We start from the raw sequence: 13,782 nt of genomic DNA, 5'->3' as shown, positions 1-13,782 counted from the left end.
TAAGAAAGAAGGAAATACCTAAGGCACCATTCTGTGTTCAGCAGCTAGTTATTAAATGCTTGATAGGTGCCTGGAACTGTTCTGGGCACCAGGGTCATAGCACAAACAAAACATACGATGTAGTCTAAATTCTAATGTGAGGATACCATCCTCAAGCTGTTTTAACTGCCAAAATACATAACATATTAAGTGTTGATAAATGCCCTAGCAAAAAATTAAGCAGAGTAAAGAGACTAAAATTGGCACGGGAGCCAGAGTGGAGGGCGTTGCTACTTACATAGGTTGGACAGGGAAAGCCTTTCTGACAAGGTGATATTTGAGGAGAGATCTAGCGATGTGAGGGAGTGAGCTATGTGGGAAAAGAGCATTCAGGAAGAGGGAATAGCTTTTCAAGAGAAGAGTGTCCATACCCATCTGCTGATGCCATCTGTCTGTTGTGAAGTTGTTGGGTTTCTCAAAGACCAAACATCAGTTTGTCTCAAAATGAAAATATAAGACATTCAGTTTACCATTCTGGTTGTTCAGCTCTTTGAAAAAGGGATAAAACAGCCTTCAGATCTTCATTTTACCATCTATTTTATTTACCAACTACTGTGAAGAATTTATGCCAAATTCTGAAGACATTCCATCAAGTCCTTATTGTTTTTAAATGAGAAAAGCCAACAGCTTTGAAAAACAAAATTTTAAATTGTGGGTGTGCGTAAAAGTTTATTCGTGGCCAGATGCCTATGTACAATAAAAACATGCGGGAACCTTTGTAAAGTTAAAATGTATAGCTGTAGGAATAATAAGAGTATGGTGATAAACACTTGAAAGATGGAGATTTTATATGTGTCCTTTTGAAGATATTGATTAAACTTACAATCTCTGCTTGGAGATTAATATGGTAGTTAGGGAACAAGTTATATAAAAGAATAAAAACCTCTCCTTAGGATAACTGTTTAATTTTTTGTCAATGTCTTTCTTTCTAGACCCCCCAAATGGGTACCTTCATGGGTGTCTACCTCCCGTGTCTACAAAATATTTTTGGAGTGATCCTTTTTTTACGCCTTACATGGGTGGTGGGCACCGCTGGAGTTCTTCAGGCTTTTGCAATTGTCCTTATCTGCTGCTGCTGTGTAAGTACCACACTGGCTCCTGGAGATCACCTGAATGTTGCAAGTTCTCAAGAGTAGATGCACACGACCTCTTTGGGAATAAAACAAAGAATACTTAGGGAAGGACTCATGATCTCAACAGAAGAAATTATTCTGATATTAAAATCTAAAGGATTTTCAGTTATTCAGTGCCTATTCGTCACTGCTTGCTATCTATTATATTATGTACTAGAAATTAGGAAGCAAGACTTCAACTGGAAATGGAAGATAAAGTTCCTGTCTTCAAAGAATTCAGAATCCAAACTGTTTGAGCTTGATAGCACCAAAGCTGTGACAGAAAATGTGTTAGAAAACGTGATGTGCTACTCCAGTATATATTAAGAAACAAGACAGGTTATGGGGGATGTGAGGGGTATTTGTGTTTTTTTTTTATTTGGTTTTGAAGTTTCTTCCCTTATCCCTTCCTTAGAAATTCAGATGTTCTTTCCAGGTCTTCTCTCTACTGAGAACATTTTTATCTTCCTTTAAGTTAAACTTCTCCTAATTATGTATCCCAGCCACACCTATGAATTTTATAGGTTTCTACTCTCCTCTTTTATCACTGTGACCTTTATATCCTACCTGTATATTATCCCCAGCTGATGAGCAAAACAGGTTAAGCAGGCACAGTTCATATTTTTATTAACTTAAAATTAATGGTACCACCTTTTTTTAGTTTCTCAGGCTTAAAACCTCAAGGCTGTGTTTGGCTTCTTAATTGCTTTTCACATCTAATCAGCTACCAACGCTAATCTATTCTCTGAAATCTTTTACACTCAGCCCTTTTTATTCACACTAACACCACTATAGTTTTTACCTCTCACTGAACTACTATGGTAGCCTGCTAACCAGTCACTCTGCCTCGAGCTCCTCCTATCTGCAGTTCATTCTATACTCTGCTACCAGGTAATATTTTAAAAATGCAGTTCCTGTGTGCCCAGAAGCCTTCAGTGATTCCCTTTCTTACTGAACATTGTTCTTGATATTGTATTTAGTCTTTAGTCAGGTTCTAACCTATTTTCTGAGTTATTTCTCTAGTTCTTCCTTTTGAGTATACTATGCTCTATTTCCTGTGTAACTAGGAAATCCAGAGTGAGATTAGCAGTTCTTAATAGCAGCTGACCTAGTAATATGGGAGCATTTTGACAGAATCCTCCAGATACTAGTGGTATGACTAGTGCAATGAATTAGACCGTATCATCTTATTTCCATACCATTAGGTATGACTGTCCATAAAAGTAGGTAGGGTTAAATGTTTGCCAAGTGCTCTTGGAACACAAAGGGAGAAGTAGTATAGAAATGTCATCTTTACACAGTAACAATCTTCTCCTTTCCCTTTCTCTGCAGACAATGTTGACTGCTATTTCCATGAGTGCCATTGCCACTAATGGAGTGGTGCCAGGTTAGTAGGTCAAGGTTGTATTTCAGGATTTATCAGTGTTGACTCTATGTTTATACTATAAAGCTAGAGGTGCAAACTTCTGAAGAACAGAATACTATTTAGTCTGTTCTGTGCTACAACAGAGTAATGGTCTATAGGACATAGACATGATACTACTTGACTTTAAGATGCTGTCTTTAAAATCTCTTTATTTTTTAAACTAGAATACATTAATTCTTAGCTTTTATTAGAAAATATATATGTATATTTTATAGACAAAGTCTCACTCTGTCACCCAGGCTGGAGTGCAGTGACATGATCATAACTCACATAGCCTCCAACTCCTGGGCTCAAGCTACTTTCCCACTTCAGCCTCCTGAGTAGCTGGAACTAGTGTATACCACTATGCCTGGCTATTTTTTTTTGTTTGTTTAATTTTTTTGTAGAGGTGACATCTCACTATGTTACCCCAGTTTAGTCTCAAACTCCTGGCCTCAAGCAGTCCTCTCACCTCGTCCTCCCAAAGTGCTACCATTGGAGACATGAACCTCCATACCCGGCCAGAATATATTTTATTGGGCTGTCTCGTGTCATAGTAAATAAAGTAATGCTGGCAAACTGTATTGCATCATATGGCTCATTACATTAGATGTGCAGTATATCCCACAGTAACACTTTCACCTTTTACTTCCCACTAGCAAATCTTTTTATCACATTCAGGGTTTGCGGAAGCCTGAAACATTTAACCTTCATGTATGTATTTTTTTCTTATTTCTATTTTATTCATATTCCTCTTACTAATACACACTCTTTCTCCTATTCACCTTCTGTTTTGTCTTTTAGCTGGGGGCTCATACTTTATGATTTCCCGGGCACTGGGCCCAGAGTTTGGTGGGGCTGTTGGCCTCTGCTTTTATCTTGGTACCACATTTGCAGCAGCCATGTACATCCTTGGTGCCATTGAAATCTTTCTGGTAAGTAATGACTTCACTGTGGTCTATACTATAGAAGAAATATTGATTTTGGTTTATTCTTTGCTATGAAAGCTTCTGAGATCAGCTGTGGGAATAAATCAGGTGATTGACTGCTAACCTCAGTTGGCCTCTTACGTGAACATGAGGTGGAAAGGTTGCAATTCCCTTTGCCTGCGTTCCTGATTTCTACCTGATTGCCACCACTCTGCCACCTCATCCAGGAGGTTCAAGTCCAGTGGGGAAAAAGTAAAATAAAGTTTATCTTTTTTAATATCTTCATCCCTGTGAAATAAAATGCTTCTCATTTCTCTATTCACTGAGACATATTGTTTATTTAAAGTAGTGATAGTAGAATCAGGGTTAAAGATAATCATAATTACTTTATATAACCCTATGAATAAAAGTAATAATTCCTTTCTCTCCGTTTGGAAATGTAGTTATTCAGAACAGCATGTAGACAAAAAAAAAAAAAAAAAAAAAAATCCTTGACATCCCATTTCTGCAGGCATTTCAGATCCTATTAGAAACTAGGCTAACTCCCCAGTCATTTTGTCTCTCAGCTTTGCTTTCTTTTATGAAAGTAAATGCAAACGAATACAGCCTTTTTACTTAATTCTTTCTAAATAACATAATTTTCTCCTTTATTTTACCTAACAGGTCTATATCGTCCCCCGGGCTGCCATCTTTCGCAGTGATGATGCACTCAAGGAATCAGCAGCCATGCTAAATAACATGCGTGTCTATGGCACAGCTTTCTTGGTCCTTATGGTATTAGTGGTATTTATCGGCGTACGCTATGTGAACAAGTTTGCCTCACTTTTCCTGGCCTGTGTCATTGTGTCCATCTTGGCCATCTATGCTGGAGCCATCAAGTCTTCTTTTGCCCCTCCACACTTCCCGTACGTGTCTGTCTCTCTGCCTAGCCATCTTTGTTGGGTAGTAATTGAAAATATCTGGTGGTGTGATAATTTTAAGTCAGAATTTCATGGAGTCTCTCCGAGATTTTCCCTCTTGGATAAGCCCATTTAGAGTTCCTTCCCCATCTAGGCAGGAAGCCTCCCAGCAAACTATGTCCTGTTCATCCTCTTTCTTATGTCCCAAACATAGAACTAGTAACTGTAACCATAATTTATGTTCAGATATTAGATTTTTTTCTCCCTGATAATTGTACATAATCTTTTTTTAATTATACATATTTTGAACTATTCATAAAGGGCTTTGCAGACAGTGTAGTTATTGCCAGCAGCCTTTATAAGGTATTTAAATGTTGGATTTCTTTTACTAATGAAAAATCAGGGGAGTCAAAAGAAACCTAAAATCTTACCTAAAATGTTTAATTAATTAAATTTTTTTTTCTGTCAGTATTGTAATGGACTAGTCATAAAGGGAAATACTGTACAATTTGCATGCATCTCTCTATATATGTAATATTACATACTATAATACAGCTACTTTTTTCAACCTTGATTTTATTTTTTTTAATTTGTATAAACTTATGGGGGTACAGGTGTAATTTTGTTACATGCACATGTTGTGTATTGGTGAATTCAGGGCTTTTATTAAGAGTTGGAATCTCACTTTGTTGCCCAGGCTGGAGTGCAGTGGCATAATCTTGGCTCATTGCAACCTCAGCCTCCTGGGTTCAAGCAATTCTCCTGCCTCAGCTTCCCAATTAGCTGGAATTACAGGCATGTGCCACCACACCCAGTTCTTTTTTTTTTTTTTTTTTTTTTTTTTTGTGAGACAGTCTTGCTCTGTCACCCAGGCTGGAGTGCAGTGGTGCAATCTTGGCTCACACAACCTCTGCCTCCTGGGTTCAAGTGATTCTCCAGTCTCAGCCTCCCGAGTAGCTAGGACTACAAGCACACACCACCGTGTCCAGCTAATTTTTGAATTTTCGGTAGAGGTGAGGTTTCACCATGTTGGCCAGGCTGGTCCTGAACTCCTGATCTCAAGTGATCCGCCCACCTCGGCCTCCCAGAGTGCTGGGATTACAGGCGTGAGCCACTGCGCCCAGCCTAGGTCAGGGCTTTTATCCATTACCCAAATAATGTACTTTGTACCCATTAAGTACTCTCTCACCATTTACCTCCTCCTTCAACTCCCTAGTGCAAGTACTTTAAAGTATGTTTTTTGAAGTAGTAATGGATTTGTGCAGATCTGTGACTCACAGGCTCCCTTTTCCCTTTGACTAGTGGCATAGGGACTAGCTGGCACTGAGTGTTATTTGTAGTTTTGTTACAGAATTATCTTGAAGAGTCATCTGGATTATCTGAGGATCAAACTCATTGGTTCTATGTTGATTTAAACAGATTACAGAAAAAAAGATTTTTCAAGACAAAAAGACAGTTCCAATAGGTTTAATGACTTACCTCAAAGTTAATTAATGGCAGAGCAAGAAGATGAACTGTGATTTCCTGACTCCCCATTCAGTATTTCTTCTGTGCCACGCTACATGATGGCAGAAGAAGATTCCATCTTAAACTTTTAATCTGCTTATCTAGGGACTGTAATATAGCTGAAGGTCCTTTCTAGGGTCATACAATTTCTAAAGCTGACATTCTGGTTATATCTCAATTTGGGAAATTCCATTTTGTCTCAGGTTCACCTTTGGGACTTCTCCTCTTTTTTGATTAGTACACGGTCATAATGCATGGTATTTTCTTTGAGATATTCCAGCAAAACAAGACAAAAAATCTAGAATACATGAAACAAGACTGAGAAATGTTGAGAGTTGTTGAAGCTGAGTAATAGGTACATGGTTCATAATAATGTATTCAATCATTTTACAGATTTTAAAAGTCCCTTTGTTGGACCTGAGAGGTATTTTAACTATGGATGTATTATTCCTTTGTTTATATTTGTGTCTCTGGGTTAAAGAAAAAAATAAAACCAGCAGGTTAATATTTGTGTTATCCTTACCCTCACTCCCACTGGGTCTAGGCTTAAGTTCAAAAACAGTTTTCTCTTAGGCCATAGAGGGATCTGCCTTTTAATTCTGGCCAAGCTGTTTTCCTTGCAACAGTAGCCAGAAGATTCAACCTTTAGCATAACATTTTCAAGGGGTTTGTTAAGAATGTAAGGCTTTTCTAGGCCAAAAAAAGAGGAGTGCTTTTTTCTTTATAAGAACAACAAAAGAACTTCAGTATTCTTTTAGACCTAACAATTTTAGCCAAAAATTTTGGAAGATGAGTCAGCATAATGTCTTCAGACAGTTCTTCAATTTGAGTTCCTTCACTGCCACCTACCACCTATGACCTTGGACAGATAACTGTATTTCCCTAACCTTCAATTAACTCCCTAACTTCCTAAACTTCAGTGCTTCCATCCACAACATAGAAATTCTAATACATTGTGAGGTTGCTGTAAGGATTAAATTGGCAGAAAATGTAAGTCGCCATTCACAGTGCTAAAATAAATTATAAATAAATAAACATTAGTTCCCTTCCCACCCATGACAGTAGAAGCTCTTAAAGATGGGGTTCTTGTTTCCTTTACTAACCTGTTTCCTTTTTTTCTTTTGTAATGTGTTTTTTTCCCTTACTTGATCTTTCTCCCTATTTCTTTTCACTTAGGGTCTGCATGCTGGGTAACCGCACCCTTTCATCAAGACACATTGACGTTTGCTCTAAAACCAAGGAAAGTAACAACATGACAGTCCCATCAAAGTTATGGGGATTCTTCTGTAACTCGAGTCAATTTTTCAATGTCACCTGTGATGAATACTTTGTTCACAATAATGTCACTTCAATCCAGGGCATTCCTGGATTGGCTAGTGGTATCATTACAGGTAAGTTAGGGAGTTATTGGACAAGTTTTTTCCTATTTTCTGGGGAAAATAGGCCTTGTCATCTTAGATTCTTCTGCTGTCCATAAAGATTCACTGCCATGGTGCTAATTTCCTTAAGCATACCACACAGCTCTTAATTCAGCATATTTCTGCTTTTCCATTAGTAAAGCTGTCCTTATTCAGGACTCCTTTACAGAGTGATGTCTGCTAAAATTCACCTCCATTTCAGAGCAGAGTTGAGCAAATCACTTTCTAATCTTAGGATAAATTATTCTGTGCATTCTTGTAAAATTGCCAGTGTTCTTCCTGCACTGACAGAATAGAACTATTTTAATGTCCACATCCACATGTATCTTCCTAACTTAGCTAAATTCCTGAAACATTCCTTAAGTGGCTTCTATTATAAATGTTTGGTCTATAAATTTCTTTGCACATAAGTAAGTTTACATTAAGGTGTTAGAAACAGTGTTGATGACTAATAAATAATAATGGGATTTGTGGGGCATTTAGTTTTAGTCTGTTTAACTTTTACTAATTTGCATTAGTAAAGTTAAACTGTATTTGTATATACCAAATCATTTTGTCAAATTATATTTAAATTAGATAAGAAAGAACACTATGTTTGACTGGGCGCGGTGGCTCACGCCTGTAATCCCAGCACTTTGGGAGGCCAAGGCGGGTGGATTGCGAGGTCAAGAGATCAAGACCATCCTGGCCAACATGGTGAAACCCAGTCTCCACCAAAAATACAAAAATTAGCTGGGTATGATGGCGTGCACCTGTAGTCCCAGCTACTGCTACTCTGGAGGCTGAGGCAGGAGAATCTCTTGAACTGGGGAGATGGAGGTTGCAGTGAGCCGAGATTGTGCCACTGCACTCCAGCCTGGTGACAGAGCAAGACTGTCTCAAAAAAAAAAAAAAAAAGAGGCTGGGCAAGGTGGCTGACACCTGTAATCCCAGCACTTTGGGAGGCTGACGTGGGCGGATCACGAGGTCCGGAGATAGAGACCATCCTGGCTAACGTCGTGAAACCCCGTCTCTACTAAAAATAAAAAAAATTAGCGGGACGTGGTGGCGGGCGCCTGTAGTCCCAGCTACTCGGGAGGCAGGAGAATGGTGTGAACCCGGGAGGCGGAGCTTGCAGCGAGCCGAGATTGTGCCACTGCACTCCAGCAAGACTCTGTCTCAAAAAAAAAAAAAAAAAGAACACTATGTTTTTATTTATGTGTGTTTTATTGTGCAATGTGTGTGTGTACATGTGCTCATATAGAAGCAAGCACACCTTTAGAAACTGTATAAATGAGGAGCCTGATTTTGAATGTTTGGGTAGAAAATTATCTAATTATCTGTTTTTCATACTGCTGCTGCTTAAATTCCCATTTTTCCCACTGCAGAGAATCTTTGGGGTAATTACCTACCCAAGGGAGAGATCATTGAAAAGCCTTCAGCCAAATCTTCTGATGTCTTAGGCAGCTTAAACCATGAATATGTTCTTGTTGACATCACCACCTCCTTCACGCTGCTTGTGGGAATCTTCTTTCCCTCTGTTACAGGTAAGCATGTAGGCTGTTGTCTGTTTTAGAAGCTGTCAGACCCAGGGAGTGATTTTTCACAGGAGGCAGAATTCTCAGGGTTCCTAGATTTGCTTCTACTCTTTGCTGTCAGTATCAACATCAAAGTGTCCAAGAAGTTAACTTGGTTTTTCCCCCCTTATCTCTAAAGGTATCATGGCTGGATCAAACAGATCTGGAGATCTGAAAGATGCTCAGAAGTCTATTCCCATTGGTACTATCCTTGCCATCCTGACCACCTCCTTTGTCTGTATCCTTTTTATGGATCCAGTCTAAGTCTCAGTCTTAGCAGCATCCAGTAGAACTGGATGATCAGTATTTTTATCCGAGTAACAAAGGTACCTGCTTTCTGTCACTTCACTTCTTGCCAGATAATCTGCCTACCTCATATAGGAAATTCAAAAAAGAATTTATAGGCGTATTTAGCAACTCATTTTACTGATAGAAGAAATATCCTGAGTATCTACTTTCTATCTCATGTTAGAAGGTAAACAACAGTTTCCTTGACTGTCAATATGGTAGATTTAAGCAATGTTGTCCTTTTTGGTGCATGTATTGAAGGGGTTGTTCTCAGAGACAAGTGAGTAATTAATTTATTTGTAACAATTACGTCTGTCTGCCATGACTTCTGATCATTCCACATAGCTCCAAGACAGTTACAGACTCAACACAGCCAGGCATCGTGGCTCATGCCTGTAATCCCAGCACTTTGGGAGGCCAAAGCGGGTGGATTGCTTGAGCTCAGGAGTTCAAGACCAGCCTGTGCAACATGGCAAAACCCTGTCTCTACAAAAAGCATGAAAATTAGCCAGGTGTGGTGGTGTGCGCCTACAGTCCCAGCTACTTGGGGGGCCAAGGTGGGAGGATCACTTAAGCCTGGGAAGTCAAAGCTGTAGTGAGCCATGATGATGCCACTGTACTCCAGCCTGGGTGACAAAGTGAGACCCTTTCTCAAAAAAATAACCCAACCTGAATTATCAACCATGGCTAAAAAAAAAAAAAGAAAATATACGAATGTAGTTCCCAAAGGGGCCAGTATTTTCTAGTGAATATGTGAGACAGTTAAATACAGTCCTTCAAAAAAGCAGTGAATGTGTCTGAATAGTGAGGACTTCCCTGTCCATCCAGAACTGTTCAGAAACGAGACCAAAAGTCAAGAAGGGCAAGTAAAAAAAATTTCAAGTGTCTCTAGCATCTCCTTTATGAGAGATAAGTATCTAATTGTGTTTGGCATTCTAAATAAAAGCCTAAAACTTACTTTCCTCATATTCTGTTCTTTTCTTTTCTTTTCTACTTATTTATGTAGAGATAAGGTCTTGCTCTGTTGCCCAGGCTGCAGTGCAGTGGTGCAATGATGGCTCCCAGCGTCAACCTCCTGGGCTCAAGTAATCCTCCCACCTCAGCTTCCCAACTAACTGGGACCACAGGAGCATACCACCACACCAGCTAGGTTTTTTGTTTTTTTAAATATGGGGCCTTCCTATGTTGTCCAGGATGGTCTGAAGCTCCTGGCCTCAAGCAGTCCTCCCACCTTAGCCTCCCATAGTGCTAGGCTTATAGGCATGAGCCACCACACCTAGCCCTTTCCCCTGTTATTTTTTAAAAATTTCCACACCATACAGATATATCCCCTGGTCTTTATCCACATCAATCACTTTGCACAGACCTTCAGGATTTTTGCCTATGTTATTGTAATAATCTCCCTTTTAGTTCTAGCCTCTAATCCTTCTTCCACACTGCCACCAGAGTGGCTTTTCTAAAACACAAAATTTGAACCTATAAACCTCCCTGCTTCAGAGCCTGCCAAAGCCTGTTAAAATCCATCACTGTGATCTGGCCCTCTCTGCCTCTTTTTACGCTTATCTCCTGCTATTCCCTCATAATCTCCCTAACTTAAGAGTTTAATATGTCTTATTATGTCTCCACTTACAAACACATTTGTCTGTGTTGTTTCCTTTGCTTAGAATAGGTTACTCCCACCTGGCCAACTCATATTAATCCTCTTAGAGACTAGGCTAATGGTCTTCTCTCCTGTAAAGCTTTCCCATACTCACCCAAACAGAGGTCAACACTCCTTGTGTTCAGCCACAATATATTCTATACATTATAGAATATACTATATTATGGCATTTATGATGCTATATTGCAGCTACTTGTTTTCGTATCACTGTCCCCTACACGTTGAGCCCTTTGAGGACGCGAAGCCTAATAGATGCAATATAAATATTGTTGACAAAATAAAGAGCACAGTATATATATGTATGTAACATGGTATATATGTGTGTATGGGGGGGTGTATATATGTATGTATAGAGTATAGTATATGACTATACCATTGTAGTAGGAAATTCATGGAGCTTTGGTAAGTTACACCATAATATAAAAATTATTATTGAGAGTGTAAATTAGAGTATCATTTTGGAAAATTATTGGTTATTATCTCCTAAAGTTGAACACGTGCTTACCTATGACTCAGCATTTCCACTTCTAGGTGTATCTAATGGAAATGCTTGCACATGTGCATCGAGAATAATTCACAAGAATTTTCACAGTAGTATTATTCTTTTTTATTTTATTTTATTTTATTTTTTTGCCTGCTTCATTTTCCCTTCATAAATATTCTTAATAGCCAAAACCTGGAAATAATCTAAATGTCCATCGCTAGTAGAGTGATTAAATTATATATTCATGTAATAGGAAGCCATACAGCAAAGTACGTCATAGCAATATACAACCCCCCGAAAAAATTCACAAGCAATGCTAAGAAACCAAACACAAAAGTATGTACTGTGTATCATTTATATAAAGTTTTAAAACGGTAAAACTACATAGTATTCAAAGTCAGAGGGCTGGATGTGGTGGCTCATGCCTGTAATCCCAGCACTTTGGGAGGCTGAGGCTAGAAGATTGTTTGAGTCAGGAGTTCCAGACCAGCCTAGGCAACATAGCAAGACCTTGTCACTACAGAAAGTAAAAAATTAGCTGGGCATGGTGGCGTATGCCTGTAGTGCTAGCTACTGGGGAGGCTGAGGCAGAAAGATCACTTGAACCCAGGAGGTTGAGGCTACAGTCAGTCATGATCACAGCACTACAGTCCAGCCTGGGTGACAAAGCAAGACCCTGTCTCAAAAAAAAAGAAAAAAAAGCATAGTGGAGAGGAAGAAAGGGCTAATGAGGGGAATGGGCATAAGAGAGAATTTGGGGTACTGGTAATGTTCTGTTTCTTGACCTGCATGGTAGTAGGTCAACACCTACAGCATGGGGTGTTTGCTTTATAGAAATCTTCAGATATGCATTTGTTGTTTTTTGCACATTTTTTTTTCCCCTAGACAGAGTCTTGCTCTGTCACCCAGGCTGGAGTGCAGTGGCGCGATCTCAGCTCACTGCAACCTCCGCCTCCCAGCTTCATGCCATTCTCCTGCCTCAGCCTCCCGAGTAGCTGGGACTACAGGCGCCCGCCACGATGCCTGGCTATTTTTTTTGTATTTTTAGTAGAGACAGGGTTTCACCGTGTTAGCCAGAATGGTCTTGATCTGCTGACCTCGTGATCCACCTGCCTTGGCCTCCCAAAGTGCTGGGATTACAGCTGTGAGCCGCCACGCCCAGCCTTGCACATTACTTTTTGTGTGTGATACTTAATAAAAATTGTTAAAAGCAAGTAATTAAACTATTGCCATGTTTCACCCATCAAATTAGCAGTGACCTTAATATTTTTTTAATCCACAAGACTGGTATGGAGTGTGCATGTGCTGTAAGACTTGAATCTTCTTGTATTTCCAGTGGGAGTAAAATTTAGTACAAACTTCTGGACAGCAATTTAGTGATTTTGAAATGTTTTAAGATATTGATCCCTTTGGTTAGTTATTCCCTCTTAAGAATCTGCCATAACTTAGCTGGGCACAATGGCTCATGCCTGTAATTCCAGCACACTGGGAGGCCGAGAGGGGAAGATCACACAAGCCCAGGAGTTCATGACAAGCCTGGGCAACAAGGCGAGATCCCGTCTACAAAAAATTTTGTAAAAGATGAGCCAGACATTGTAGCGCACACCTGTGGTCCCAGCCACTTGGGAGGATGAGGCAGGAGCATCACCTGAGCCAGAGAGGTCAAGGCTGCAGTGAGCTGAGATAGTGTCACTGTACTCCAGCCTTGGCAACAGAGTGAGACCTGTCTCAAAACAAAAACAAAAAAAACAAAAAACCTGACATAAGGAAAAAAACCTGAACTGTGAACATAGATATGTGCATAAAGATGTTAATTATAACATTTTATACAATAGAAAATCAACAGTGAAGAATGGATAACAAATTGTGATGCAATATTATTCAGATCACTAAAAATGTTTATTCATAGCTTTTTATGACATAGAAAAATGCTTATGTTTCACGAATACAGAATTATAGGTGCAGTGAGATCTCAATTTTTCTTTTCTTTTTTTGAGACGGAGTCTCGCTCTGTCGCCCAGGCTGGAGTGCGGTGGCCGGATCTCAGCTCACTGCAAGCTCTGCCTCCCGGGTTCACGCCATTCTCCTGCCTCAGCCTCCCGAGTAGCTGGGACTACAGGTGCCTGCCACCACGCCCGGCTAGTTTTTTGTATTTTTTTAGTAGAGACAGGGTTTCACCATGTTAGCCAGGATGGTCTCGATCTCCTGACCTCGTGATCCACCCGTCTCGGCCTCCCAAAGTGCTGGGATTACAGGCTTGAGCCATCGCGCCTGGCCTCAATTTTTCTAAAAAGCAGATATTTTGATACCCTGAAGGGGAAAGTTAAAACTGAAGCTTAGCTTATTTTCTAGCCCCATATGTATTTTTTTCCTAATATAGGTCAATAGTGCCTTTTGATCAAATCTGGCTATCTTTATATTTTATAATATTATTTGTCTTACTTTTGATTCTCTAAAATTTATAAATAGAAAAAAAAAATTGGGTG

The 13,782-nt window shown here is 39.5% G+C and overlaps 1 protein-coding gene across 13 annotated transcripts in view; it reads left to right on the top strand.

Annotated features, from left to right (window-relative positions):
- Nucleotides 1–13,782, top strand: part of SLC12A6 (solute carrier family 12 member 6) — a 103,268-nt gene that overhangs the window by 75,923 nt on the left and 13,563 nt on the right. For all 13 annotated transcript variants that reach the window (XM_015141798.3, XM_015141797.3, XM_077939071.1 and 10 more), the window contains 8 exons: nt 972–1,118; nt 2,484–2,538; nt 3,361–3,491; nt 4,149–4,390; nt 7,067–7,281; nt 8,676–8,834; nt 9,004–9,102; nt 9,375–9,432. In XM_015141798.3, coding sequence (XP_014997284.1) covers nt 972–1,118; nt 2,484–2,538; nt 3,361–3,491; nt 4,149–4,390; nt 7,067–7,281; nt 8,676–8,834; nt 9,004–9,102; nt 9,375–9,432 — 1,106 coding nt within the window. The remainder of the gene's footprint in view (nt 1–971; nt 1,119–2,483; nt 2,539–3,360; nt 3,492–4,148; nt 4,391–7,066; nt 7,282–8,675; nt 8,835–9,003; nt 9,103–9,374; nt 9,433–13,782) is intronic.

This window comes from Macaca mulatta, chromosome 7 (assembly GCF_049350105.2).
Source record: "Macaca mulatta isolate MMU2019108-1 chromosome 7, T2T-MMU8v2.0, whole genome shotgun sequence".
NCBI lineage: Eukaryota > Metazoa > Chordata > Mammalia > Primates > Cercopithecidae > Macaca > Macaca mulatta.
The sequence above is the reverse complement of the archived record's forward strand: the minus strand, read 5'-3'. Positions and strand labels throughout refer to the sequence as shown.